Source organism: Saccopteryx leptura, chromosome 3 (genome assembly GCF_036850995.1).
Source record: "Saccopteryx leptura isolate mSacLep1 chromosome 3, mSacLep1_pri_phased_curated, whole genome shotgun sequence".
Lineage (NCBI taxonomy): Eukaryota > Metazoa > Chordata > Mammalia > Chiroptera > Emballonuridae > Saccopteryx > Saccopteryx leptura.
Genome location: NC_089505.1, coordinates 199,373,147 through 199,385,972, shown reverse-complemented (window position 1 = coordinate 199,385,972; position 12,826 = coordinate 199,373,147). Strand labels below are relative to the sequence as shown.

At 35.5% G+C, this 12,826-nt stretch overlaps 1 protein-coding gene across 7 annotated transcripts in view; it reads right to left on the bottom strand.

The window, feature by feature from the left end:
- Nucleotides 1-12,826, bottom strand: part of CDKAL1 (CDK5 regulatory subunit associated protein 1 like 1) — an 875,166-nt gene that overhangs the window by 223,599 nt on the left and 638,741 nt on the right. For all 7 annotated transcript variants that reach the window (XR_010750305.1, XM_066377142.1, XM_066377141.1 and 4 more), the window contains one exon: nucleotides 9,233-9,413. Coding sequence is in view for 6 of the 7 variants with exons in the window: in XM_066377142.1 (XP_066233239.1) it covers nucleotides 9,233-9,413 (181 nt within the window). In the remaining variant the exon portion in view is untranslated. The remainder of the gene's footprint in view (nucleotides 1-9,232; nucleotides 9,414-12,826) is intronic.

Here is a 12,826-nt window from a genome sequence, read left to right as displayed (position 1 = left end):
TCTGGAGGAGCTGGCACTTCTCTTTTGAAGTAGAAGAGGCTCAGGCTGATCCAGGAGCAATGTCTTGACCATTAGGAAACAGAACATCAACAGCACTGGCAGGAGCAAAGGCAGAAACAAGCTGTAATGTCCTAAATGTTAGGCATATTTATGGGTCCTTACAAGATGTCCTGGCCTACCAATATTTGATCTGTGAGACAGGAGTCTATTGAAAGTCAATTGAGTGACTATAGAGTAAATATACTCCCCTGAACATGGAATAACCTTGCTGACATGTAGCTAAGCCTAGGACCTAGACTAATTAAGTCCAAAATATTTATTGAAAGTCGCAGGAATAAGTCACAGAGACTTCTTAAACCTGTCAGTTAGTCTCCAAACGTGTCTTGCACAAACTCCTCCTTGTACCCTGACTCTTCATTCCCACTGCACTGCACCTAGAGTGAGCTTTCAGAAACAAATACAAGATGCCCCACAGAGCATGCACTTCATGCTCACTAAATGTTTCACGATCTCTTTATTCTTGGGGTTCTTCACCTGCCGATCCCTCTAGAAAGCCGGAGGTAGAGGAGAAAAAGAGGAAGCCACGTGAGAACTGTGAGCAGCCAGGTGTTGTTGAAGTGCCAAGTGTGTTAGAAAGAACGGCAAAACATGAGCGGAGAGGGAGGCAGGCACTTCCCTCTGTGATCTTGAGCAAGGTAGTTCATCACTCAGCCTCTCCTGTGCAAAATGACTATAATAATGGTGCCTACTTCACACAGGTGTGAGAATGAAATTAGGTAACAGATGAAGTCCTCAGAACAATGTCTAACATATACTGATTGCTAAATAAATGTTAATTCTTTTTATTTTTTATGTCATTATTATGATTAGGTCCAAAGATTACTGCACATGTTGGGTAGCATCAAGGTTAAGTTTCCTCAGACCCAGGAATGACCATGTGTCTTCTAGTGACATGGCAAGCCCTCAGTAACAAGAAGGGCTGAAAGATCAATTATTTAGAGGTATCTAAAGCCAGACAATGCTCTCAGATCAAAATCCTTCATAGTTAGTATATTAGTTTCCTATTGTTACAGTAACAAATGATTACAGACTCAGTGGCTTAAAACAACAAATTTATTATTTCACCGTTTTGAAGATCAGACATCTGAAATGGTTTATGGTCTTAAGTCAAGGTCCTGGCGGGGCTGCACTTCTGCAGGCTGCAGGGGAGAACCTGCCTTGCCTTTCCGGCTATCGGATACTGCCTGTGTTCCTTAGCTCATGGTTCTGTCTTTGATCTCCGCTTCTGTCCTCACATCTCCTCCTCCCTCCAATTTTAAATCTTGTATCCCTCTTCTAAGAATTCTTGGGATTACATTGAGTTCACCCAGATAACACATCCCTAATTCAAATGATTTAACTTAATCGTATCTTCACAGTCCTTGTTACTGTGTGAGGTAGCACATTTCCAGGTTTTGAGATTAGGACATCTTTGGAGCATCATTATTCTTTCCGCCACAGTGGGACTCATTGCTGCCATTTCAGTCCCCATAAAAAACTAATTTACATAGGTTATAGTATCCCTAAAAATTCCAGGAAAAGTAAATTGATTATATATACAAAAGTAATCAGATTTATAATAAAGTAAAAGGTGAAAAAAACTAGAAAAGTCAAGATAACACATTTAGGCCAATGATCTAGAAAAAGAAACCACCTAAACTTTCTAAATATGGACTGAAAGGTGGTCTTAATATCATATGATAGAGAATCAAAGATTAAGAAGAGTTTCAAACACTTCAGAGCTGATTAAATTCAATTCTCCATTTGTCAAATGCACACCACTGTATTAAAACTCACACAGGTAGCAGGTTCCCAGCACTCCTTCGGGATTGTCCTACTGTTACTACAGTCATCTGAAAGACTCCTGTCATGTGATCTGCTGAAATCTATAAACCACAAAGCTATGGTCAGGCAAAGAAATAACTATCAAAAATGAAAATAAAAAGAGAAATAATATGTCAAGAAACAAGAAAATAGAGAAATCAAATACAATTACCGTAATTGCATAAGATTCCCAAAACATTCCTTCTAGACAGAGAAGTTAAAATAAAAAGGATCTTGAGAAAAGGGGGCTCCCGATAGGTGTGTCTGGGAATCAGTATAGAATAAAATGTCCCAAACAATCTAGAGTATAAAACTCTTGAAAATATGTTTTTCCTTCTCACCAAAGAAAAAAAGTTTAATTTGGAAATCAGGACTGTGTGAATACTATCATTATGCTAGCTAGGAAGTTAACAGTGTCAGCACTCATTCCATTAAGGCAACTTGTCACTAAAATACTGAGTTGTTAAATTTTAGAATCATTCTCAGAAACAACAAAAAGTTTTAAAAACTTTTAGAGAAAGTGATAAGGTTCTAGATATGCTATATTTCTCTGTCTTGCCCTTTAAGATAAAGTGTGTCCTGGACTAACAGGCAGCTAGTTTTGGAAGAGCCATTATGTGTCATTAAATAACCTTCTGTATGTGATTTAACAACATTCCTGATTCAACTTCTATTCCAAGCAGTCTCCTGCCTTGGTTTGAAACCTCTAGCAAAAACTCACTTCCTCATAGGGAAAACTACACGGACAGTTTCAGCTAAACTGCCTCTGTCTCTCAACCCCAACGATGCCCTCCAACCTCTCAGGAACACACTCCCACTCATCGGGGCTGAGACAGCAATGTCTATTGTGGCCTCATTATCTTTAGAATGTATATTCTAGAACTTGCAAGTAAGTATGTTATGAATTTTTCATGTTGACATATATTTAAAGACATTATCTTTATACTCTGGTTCCAAGATTTAAGATGAGCAAGCAGGTGGATTTAATATCACAATTTTACATTTTGAAACAATAGAAACATTTCAACAGCCACTCTTGTTGCCTAAAGATATTTTTCAAGTCATAGATCTCTTAAAACAAAGATTTCATCATGCCATTATTTTTCATCAAAATTTTCTCAAAAACAAAGTTTGGAGTTTATGACAGATAAGGATCAAAAGACTTTTTACAGGACCTTCTCTAGGCAGATCAAAAATCTTGATCACAATTTAATAATACTATTAGAATTATTTATGATTAATGAAGACTAATGAAGGAATACTCAATGGAATAGAAAACATAAACATGCAAATATGACCTTTCATCTAAAAGGCTAACATCACTCTCTTTGGTATAGGTCATTTCACTATTAAATCTCATACATAAAAAATCTGGCAAAAACTAAGAAAACAGAACTTTTAGTTTATCTGTTCATAAAAAATACAGTGTGTCCATAAAGTCATAGTGAACTTTTGACCGGTCAGGAAAGTAACAAAAGATTGTAGAAATGTGAAATCTGCACCAAATAAAAGGAAAACCCTCCCTGTTTCTGTAGGATGATGTGGCAGATGTGCGCATGCGCAGATGATGATGTAACACTGTGTATACAGCGGAGCAGCCCACGGCCATGCCAGTCGAGATGTGGACGGTACAGAGGAAAGTTCAGTGTGTTCTGTGGCTCACTAAATTCAATTCCGTCATCAAAGTGCAATGTGAATATCAGTGCATTTATAACGAAGCGCCACCACGTAGGAATAACATTACTCAGTGGGATAAGCAGTTGAAGGAAACCGGCAGTTTGGTGGAGAAACCCCGTTCTGGTAGGCCATCAGTCAGTGACGAGTCTGTAGAGGCTACACGGGATAGCTACCTAAGGAGCCCTAAAAAATCTGTGCATGAGCCCACATTGAACTGCACTGAATAGGTATGAAACTGGGAGAGTTTTCCTTTTATTTGGTGCAGATTTCACATTTCTATCGTCTTTTGTTGCTTTCCTGTGACCAGTCAAAAGTGCACCATGACTTTACGGACACACTGTATACTGCTTAATTTATTTTCATTATAAACTTAAGAAGGTTATATTCTTTGTTTTAGCAGAATTAGCAAATAAATCTACCCTTCTCACCTATGCAAAAGCAAAACTCAACTGAATGGTGTTTTATCAATTTGGTGATTTAAACGATAAAAAAACCCCACAAAATTTATTTATCAGAGCTCTACTATAAAACATTAAATACAATGAAATTTATTTATATTAATAGTAGTATTCATGTAACAGTAGTTATTAAGAAAGGGAAAATTATACTGAAATTATTTCTTTTATGTCACATATGTAAAGAACATTTTTAGGGGCTTAGTTTTAGTAGAAATAAAATATATCTAAGAGAACAATAGATTCTCATTATTCTGGCATTCTAAAGCCAGAGTAAAAAGCTGTTGTTTGAAAGCAGCTGGTATTGTGCTCTGCTTCCAATAATGGGCTAGATTCTACTTTCACTGTTGATTTTCTGGGCAAGAAAATGAGAAATGTATTACATAAGAAAGAATTACCACCCATTTTGTTTCACTGTTTTATTTTAGTGAAGTTTAGTTACTAAATATCTTTATAAAATACCTGAGACCAGTAAACAATTTTTAATTTTTGATAAATTTAAGAGAACAAAAAAGAATAAAATACACATCACATATCCTCTTTCATGGCATATCTCTCAAATTTTATTATTAATGCTATTTCCCTTTATTTAAGGTTCAAGATATTACAGAGAATAAATCTTTCTAGGCTAGTTTTTACCTAGAGAAATAAGAGAGCATTGTGGATTGAGTTGTTTTCTCCCCATACAGAAATACATCGAATCTTAACCCATGCATCTCAGAATGTGACCTTATTTGAACAGGGTCATTGCAGATATAACTAGTTAAGATGAGGAATAGGTTCCCTAATCTAACATTACTGCAGTCATTACAAGAAGACAGCTATGTGAATACAGGGAAACATAGGGACACTGTGTAATAATAAAGGCAAAGACTGGAATTATGCAGCTGCAAGCGAAAGAAAAAGATTACCAACAAGCTCAAAGTCGGGAAGAAGCAAGGAAGGGTTCCTAGTACGGTCCCGAGGGAGCAGGGGCTTGCTTTCGGACTTCTAGTCTCAGCTGTGAGACAACAAATCTATCTTGTTTTAAAGTGAAATGAACTATCAAACCCTGCAAAGACATGAAGGAAACTTAAGTGCATATTACTAAGTAAAAGAAGCCAATCTGAAAAAAATGGATACTATATCATTCCAATTACATGATATTCTAGAAAAGGCAAGACTACAAAGAGTAAAAATACCCATGCTTTCCAGGTGTTATGGAAGAGGATGGGATGACAAGGTAGAGCCCAGAGGATTTCAGAGCAGGGAAATTATACTGTATGGTACTGTAATGGTAGGGACATGTCATTACACATTCATCCAAACCTATAGAATGTACACCAGAAGTGAAGTGTAAATGTAAATTATGGATTTGAGGTAATAATGATGCATCAATGTTGGTTCATTCATGTAACAAATGTACCACTCTGATATGAGATGATGTGTGTAAGCAGGGAATATATGGGAATTCTATGTACTTTCTACTCAGTTTTACTGTCAACCAAACACTGCTCTAAAATATAAAATTAAAAAAAAATTTCTGCTATGCCAAGACTGGATGTCGAAAGTCTAAAAATGTAGGAATGATGCTAGGTGATATGTTTACAAGATAAAAGACTGAATAACAACAAAAAAGCATGTAAGAGCTGATTTGATGCAATAAATTCTGCTCTGCTTCTGGCTAAGGCAAATTAGCGTGTATCAGACCGTTATCTTGCCAAGAACAATAAGAAAAGGTGAATAAAATTTATAATATGTAGTGCTTGAACATCAAAAGCTACTAAGGCAGAGAGGACCCGAGAGACCAAAATTGTTGAGAGAAGGAAAGTCCATTAGCTCAAGACTTGGAACCACTTTTCCTTTCCAGGCATTCATCAATTTGTAAGCAGTTGCTAGGAGGATGGGCAGCCAAGCAAAAGCTAAGAGGCTAAGAAACTACGCTCTTATGCATTCTTAAGAGCCAAGGAGACAAAAGTTAGTATTGAAGATCCACCTCAAAGAAAGCCCCTGGTGACTACTACAGATGAGCTCTACTCTGGTATCTGGGATCCAGCTTTTTACCAGCTGATCTTGTGCATCTCTTCCCAATTTCATGTCCAGTAATGTCACATTTGTAGTTTAAAACTGGCACAGTGAAAGAATTTACACTATGGAAACTGGCAAATGTTACAATTCAGAACCCTTATCACTGAGAGTTGGTTGTTAGACACCAGCACACCATAGGCTACTTTCAAAAAAGTTAAAGCAAATCAGAAATAAACTAATCTTCAGAAAGACTGAAAAAGTTTCACAAACCAATCTCAGACCAATAAAAAGAATTAGTCTTTACATTAGAGCCTAGCAGAAGCAAAATTAAATCCTCCCAGAAGAAGACACATTATTGTCAAGAACCTAGTTTTGTTCTTTTAAAAAATAAATAAGTAAACAGTGGTAATCATTTAATAAAAATAATCAGATACACAGAAAGGGAAAACAGCTGGTCAAAGTCAAGGAAAAAAAAGGCAACAGAAACAAACCAACATTAAACCCAGATATTGCAGAATTCAGGATGGACTTAAAGGTAACTTTACGAGTAAAATGTTCAATAAATAAAAAAGAAAATAGGATTTCACTAGAAAACCAAAATCTATAAAAAAGAATCAAACTAAATTATAGAAGTTAAAAATAAATTAAAATTAAAAATTCCACAGATGGGTTTGACAGCAGATTAAAAACAGATGAACAGAGGATTAATGAACTAGAATAGCACTTCACAAATTTTAATGTAGAGACAGGTCACTTGGAGATTCAGATTATGATTGGCATTAAGATGAATAAATTGGGATTGGCACGCAATAGAACACTTACATAGCAATGAAAATGAACTACTGTTACTTGCCAAAATATACTAGCCTCATCAATATAAAGTTTTAAAAAGCCAAACATTGCATACTGATGAATTCTTGCATTTATATCAAATTGAAAAACAGGTCAAAATAATGTATGGCGTTAAAATAAGCCCGAGTGATTTCTATTGGGAAGTGGGAGAGAATGGTAAGGGAAGGGAGTGATGACAACCTCTGGGGTCCTGGTGATGTTCTCCTTCTCAACCTGACTATTGATTTCATGCAAGTGTTCACTTTATAAAAAGGTATAGCTGTTCACTTTTCTGCAAGTAAGTTATAGTTCCAAAAGATTTTAATTAAAGAAGGAAAGTTTTTAAAAGAATGGAGTCAACTATAAGGACAGTGGTTGCCAGAAACTGGAGATGGAAGGAACAAATGACTACAAAAACGTTAAAAGGAATTTGTTGGGGGGAAGATGTGACCATTTTCTGTCTTGCTTGTGGTGGTACTTACACTACCATAAACATTTATCAAAATCCAAAGAACTGAACAATAAAAAGTGAACTTTGATGTATATAAACTGTACCCCAATAAAAATTAAAATTTAGATACAAAAATAATAAATTGACTTCTTTTTATGTTTGTGAATAGTTATCTGTGATATAATAATATGATTTTCACTGATGAAATCAGAAATAAATGATCTATCAGTAAAATATTTGCTTATCCTTTTATACTCAGAAACCTGTAAAATAAAAATGAAAATTTGGGAAAACAAAAATGATATTACCTTTGGTTTTACTGAAAAGAAAAAGACACATATATACACACATATAGGTGTATATATATGTTTTGAAATAATCTACCATATTTCCCCATGTATAAGACGCACATTAATTTTGGGGCCCGAAATTTGAAAAAAAAATGTATTACATAAAGTTATTAAACTCAAGTTTTATTCATCATAAAATTCAGACAACTCCTCTTCACTGTCAAAACTCCCATCCATGAGCTTGTCCTCATCTGTGTCTGAGGACAAATCACTGTCTTCATATATTGCCTCATCCTCAGTTCCATCTACGGCATTTGAAGTGCCACAACCACTGTATAAGACGCACCCAGTTTTTAAACCCTAAAGTTTTTAAATAAAGTGTATGTTTTATACATGTGGAAATACAGTATATGTTATAGGTTTGATACAATAGAAAAACAGTAACAAGCTCTGGGTTTCCTTTTAGTATTTATTAATGAAAGCATTTGAGAAAAATTAATGGCAGTCTACAATACTTTTTAGTTATTAGAAACAAAACAGAAAATTTTCAGTTAAATAATTCTACTTCCTCTTAAGGTTTATTTATATTTTCCATCTTTATTTAGCTAATGAACCTAGAAATGAAATGTTTGTTTGAGACTATTAATATCTGGGACATTCAAGGAAACAATCATTACTGGATTTCAAAATTTTCCTTTTTTTTCTTTTTTGTATTTTTTCTGAAGTGAGAAGTGGGGAGGCAGAGAGAAAGACTCCCTCATGTGCCCAATCGGGATGCATCCAGCATGCCCATTAGGGAGCGATGCTCTGCCATCTGGGGCACTGCTACATTGCAACCAGAGCCATTCTAGTGCCTGAGGCAGAGGCCATGGAGCCATCCTCAGCACCCGGGCCAACTTTGCTCCAATAGAGCCTTGGCTGCGGGAAGGGAAGAGAGAGATAGAAAGGAGAGGGGGAGGTGTGGAGAAGCAGATGGGCGCTTCTCCTGTGTGCCCTGCCCAGGAATCAAAGCTGGGACTGCCACATGCTGGGCTGATGCTTTACTACTGAGACAACCAGTCAGGGCCTCAAAATTTTCACATTTATTTTAAGTCATCTTACTATATATATGAATATGTGAGGATGAGATTATATTGAGTTTCATTGCAAAAGCAATACACATGTGAGATAAATTGATAATTGATAAGATGATGTAGATGATAGATAGGTAGATAGTTAGATAGGCAGTAAATATCAAATCTTGATATCATAGAAAAAACAGGAAAACCATGGGACCTCCAGTAAGTAACAAATTATGAAAGAGTCTCTTAAAAAGCAGCATCAATATGATGCCTTCTTTGCTCACAGATATTTAAATATTGCCTGACTTTCAAACACTCAAGAATTTATTTTATAAACATAGCCCAGTACTAATTTTACTTAAAATTTTCTTTCCCAGTGTCACCTTAATCTCATTCTTCAAAAGAAAAAAAAGGGGACATTTCAGTTGCCTAAGGTCTTTTGACTTATCCAAGGCCTCCCACCCTGACCCCAACTTGGAAAACACCCCATCTTTTATAACCTAAGGGTTATATATGAACCAGCTGTGTTACGATAGGCAACATAGATGCATTTGTGTAATTGGCTAAATTTAATAACTTATAAGAAAAGCATCTTACCACTTGTGCTGGAACTTGTTCCAGTTTCGCAGCAGGAGTTCCTGGTCTTGGGTAAAACTGGTTAATAAAGAGGCTTGGAAATTTGTACTCTTCAACAAGTTTCACTGTTTCTTGAAAATCTTGATCTGTTTCTCCAGGAAAACCACAGATAACATCTGTAGCAATAGTTATTCCAGGAACTCTAAAAAATAATGAGACAAAAATGTAAAACCTTGACAATACATAATTATTCTGTTTCTCTGACATTTTAAACACCATATTCCTTTTAAAATTAAATTTGACTTTTAGAAAAGGGCAAATAGTTTTATAAAGCCCTAAATTCTAAGAGGTTATGAAAAACAGTGGACCTGTCATCCTCAAGAGAAACACATTTTTAATTCTTTTAGACATTTATTTTCTATTTTAAGATATTTATCCTGCTATTTCTAGATTTACTGATTTTTAGGCAATATTTACTGACTTCTTTATTAAGGTAAATGAGGATTTAGCTCCTTAAACTATCCCTCCCTTTACTATATAATCACTGCACAATTCTTAGTTAAATAAAAATATTCACTATACATATTACATAATTGACCAGGTTCTTTTCTTCCCCTCTGGGAATGCCACTCTTACTTTGTCTGTGCTGCTTCCTAATGAGCTGCTGTAACACCTGAATGTTCTTCTTTGGTCTCCTGTTTTCAATCCCATTTTCCCTGGATCCTATATCCTCCTATTCTTGATTAGTCTATTCTCCATAATTCTGCTGGAGCACTCTTTCAGATTGAAAAGAGTGTTAGCAAGATTTTGTTGATATTGTCTTAACATGTCTGAACTACCAATCCATGACTGATAGTGACTGTGCATAGCACTCCAAAGTGAAATTTATTAGCAATCAGACTTTCTTATTGCTCCTTTTTTTAAGCTGGCAAGGTTGATGAGATTTCCAGACTCACTCTGAGGCACTCTTCTTTATATGTGCCCCACTCTCTTTTTGAAAACTTTTTTATTCTCAATTATTTTAAATTTTATGATAATAGCCCCTGTATTATGTGCTTAAATTTATTTCTGTATGGGTACAATCCAGAGACTCAGGTTCTTTAGGTCTATGGAATTTTGTCCTTATGTATAGATGTATTTATTTATTTTTATTCAGTGAGGGGAGGGGAGGCAGAGACAATCTCCTGCATGCACCCCAACTGGGATCCACCAGGTAAGCCCACTAAGGGGCTGACGCTCTGCTCATCTGGGTGTTGCTCCATTGCTTTAGCAACTGAGCTCTTCTTAGCGCCTGAGGTGGAGGCCACGGAGCCATCCTTAGTGCCCAGGCCCAACTTGCTCCTATTGAGCTATGGCTGCAGGAGGGGAAGAGAGAGAGACGGGGGGGAGAGAGGGAGAGAAGCAGATGTGTGCTTCTCCTGTGTGCCCTGACTATGAATTGAACCTGGCACATCCACACACTGGTTGACACTCTACCACTGAGTCAACTGGCCAAGGACCAATTCTGTCCCTTTTTAATTCATTTTTTTTTTCTCTCCCTGGGATGCCTCTCCTTCAAATATTGAAACTACTGAATTGACTCTCTAAGTTTTTTCATTGTCATTTTCCATCTTTGTCCTTTTACATCATTTTCTGAAAGATCTACTTGATTTTATCTCCCAACTCTTCTATTGAAAAAACTTAATTAAATATCTTATTTTAAATTATTCTCATTCTCCTTTTCACAGTATACTGATTTTGTTTTAGAGATACAACATCTTTTCTTATTTCTTAGGATATCAATAAAATTCTTCAAAATTTTTCTTTTGCTCAATGCAATTGTGCTATTTACTCCAAGTTCTTTTATTTTGATCCTTCTCATTTATGTTTGAAACCTTCCATCAATAAACAGTATTCCTGCTGCAATTTATTATTTAAAAGTAAAGCACTAAACACTATTTATTACAGAGTGACTGGGTAATAGGCTATCTATGTTTTTGATAAGTCCATATATTAGCTTCTTAAAAGTCATTGTCTGTGGCCATTGAGTTTCTCAGGTATGCTACCACAGTCTATTGTAAATTAACAGCAGAAGAATAACAAAATTATTTGAATCCATGAACAACAAAAAAAATAGCCTTAAACATTTCAAATCATAGAATATATACATATATCAATTTTTCTATCACTTAAAGGAAGTTCTATAAGAATGAATAAAATAGTTTACTGCACCAAGGTATATTAAGTGTATGGGGGCATAAGAGAGAACAAAAGGATATAACAATGAGGAAAATCAAAATACTGGATGTCTAATACAAACAGCTCCATTACAATAGCTTTCCATACCAAGTTTGCATAATCCTTTAATGCCTTGTGAGAGAAAAATGACAGATTTATTTTTAAAAATATTTCTTTCTTGATTTCTACTTTGTCTCATCCAGCCATTAATTTGGCTGAACTTTTAGTCAGTAAGATAAATTACAAAGACAGGAACTTCTCTGTGAGACAATAGTAGAAAAAAAGAATGTGCATAGAGAAAAATAAAACTATATTTGAAAAAACGTTAATTTTTACTGTGATATGAAAACATTTTTTCATTAGAGGTGATTAACAAAATGTTTGAAAATCATAAAAATATATGCTTTTACAGTAAGCTAGAGCTAAGAAGACCATTTGGTATATATATACTGTGGAATAAAAAAGTTTTGTCAATAACTTCAATTATCTATTTTTTACACTTAATTTATAACTACCCCTGAAAAAAAGAAATCCACAACAAAAAAGAAACATAATGGAACACAGCAGAAACAACAGAAAAGAGTCAATCTCTCCTAGAAAGTTTTTTAAAAAAATCTTTGAAGCTGCCTTTGAAATACTGCAGGAACAAGGACAATTGGCTATTGTCCTAGCCAATCGTGAATTGGCATGGACTTGGCACAAGAGTATGGGGTATTTCCAAAGGAAAGTACCTTTCTGATTGCTGCCCACTCCCCAGTCCTTCTTGATCCAGTATAGCTGAGGTCAGTATTATGCAACCCCTGCTTACTTTGGCTTCAAGGCCCACAGTGGAAAGAAAAGACAAACCTTTATACTAGTCATCATAAATGTGAAGGAAGGAAATGTTCAGTGTGTGGATATGTTTGATAATCTACACAACAAGTTGATTGATAACAGGGGAATGAGTAGGCACTATGAATTAGTAAAAGACCTATGCTAGTCAAAATTTAAAAGCAAAAGCAGTTTAATTAGTTTTAAAATATATAAGAATATATATTCAATACTAATTGGCTATAAAATGATTTCAAAGTAGAGACTGCACTTGAATATGAGACGAGGTTCATCTATACATTAACAATATATATGCAAATGATGCTACAAATATTGATCGACTCACGACCTATGCAACTTATGACCATTCGACTTTATGACCACAATCACTAGCCATGACTGCTCCGCATCTGACAGCGCAAGCATTGCCCAGCTGGGTAGTGCGGACCAGCTTCCGGCAGCACTACCATCTCCGCGTGCACCATTTTAACTGTTATCCCAGACTCAGTACAGCAATTTGTGTTTTGTGTCCTGGATATTTTTCATCAAATCCCTCCCAAGATATCTACCAACAGGAAATTGTCTTTG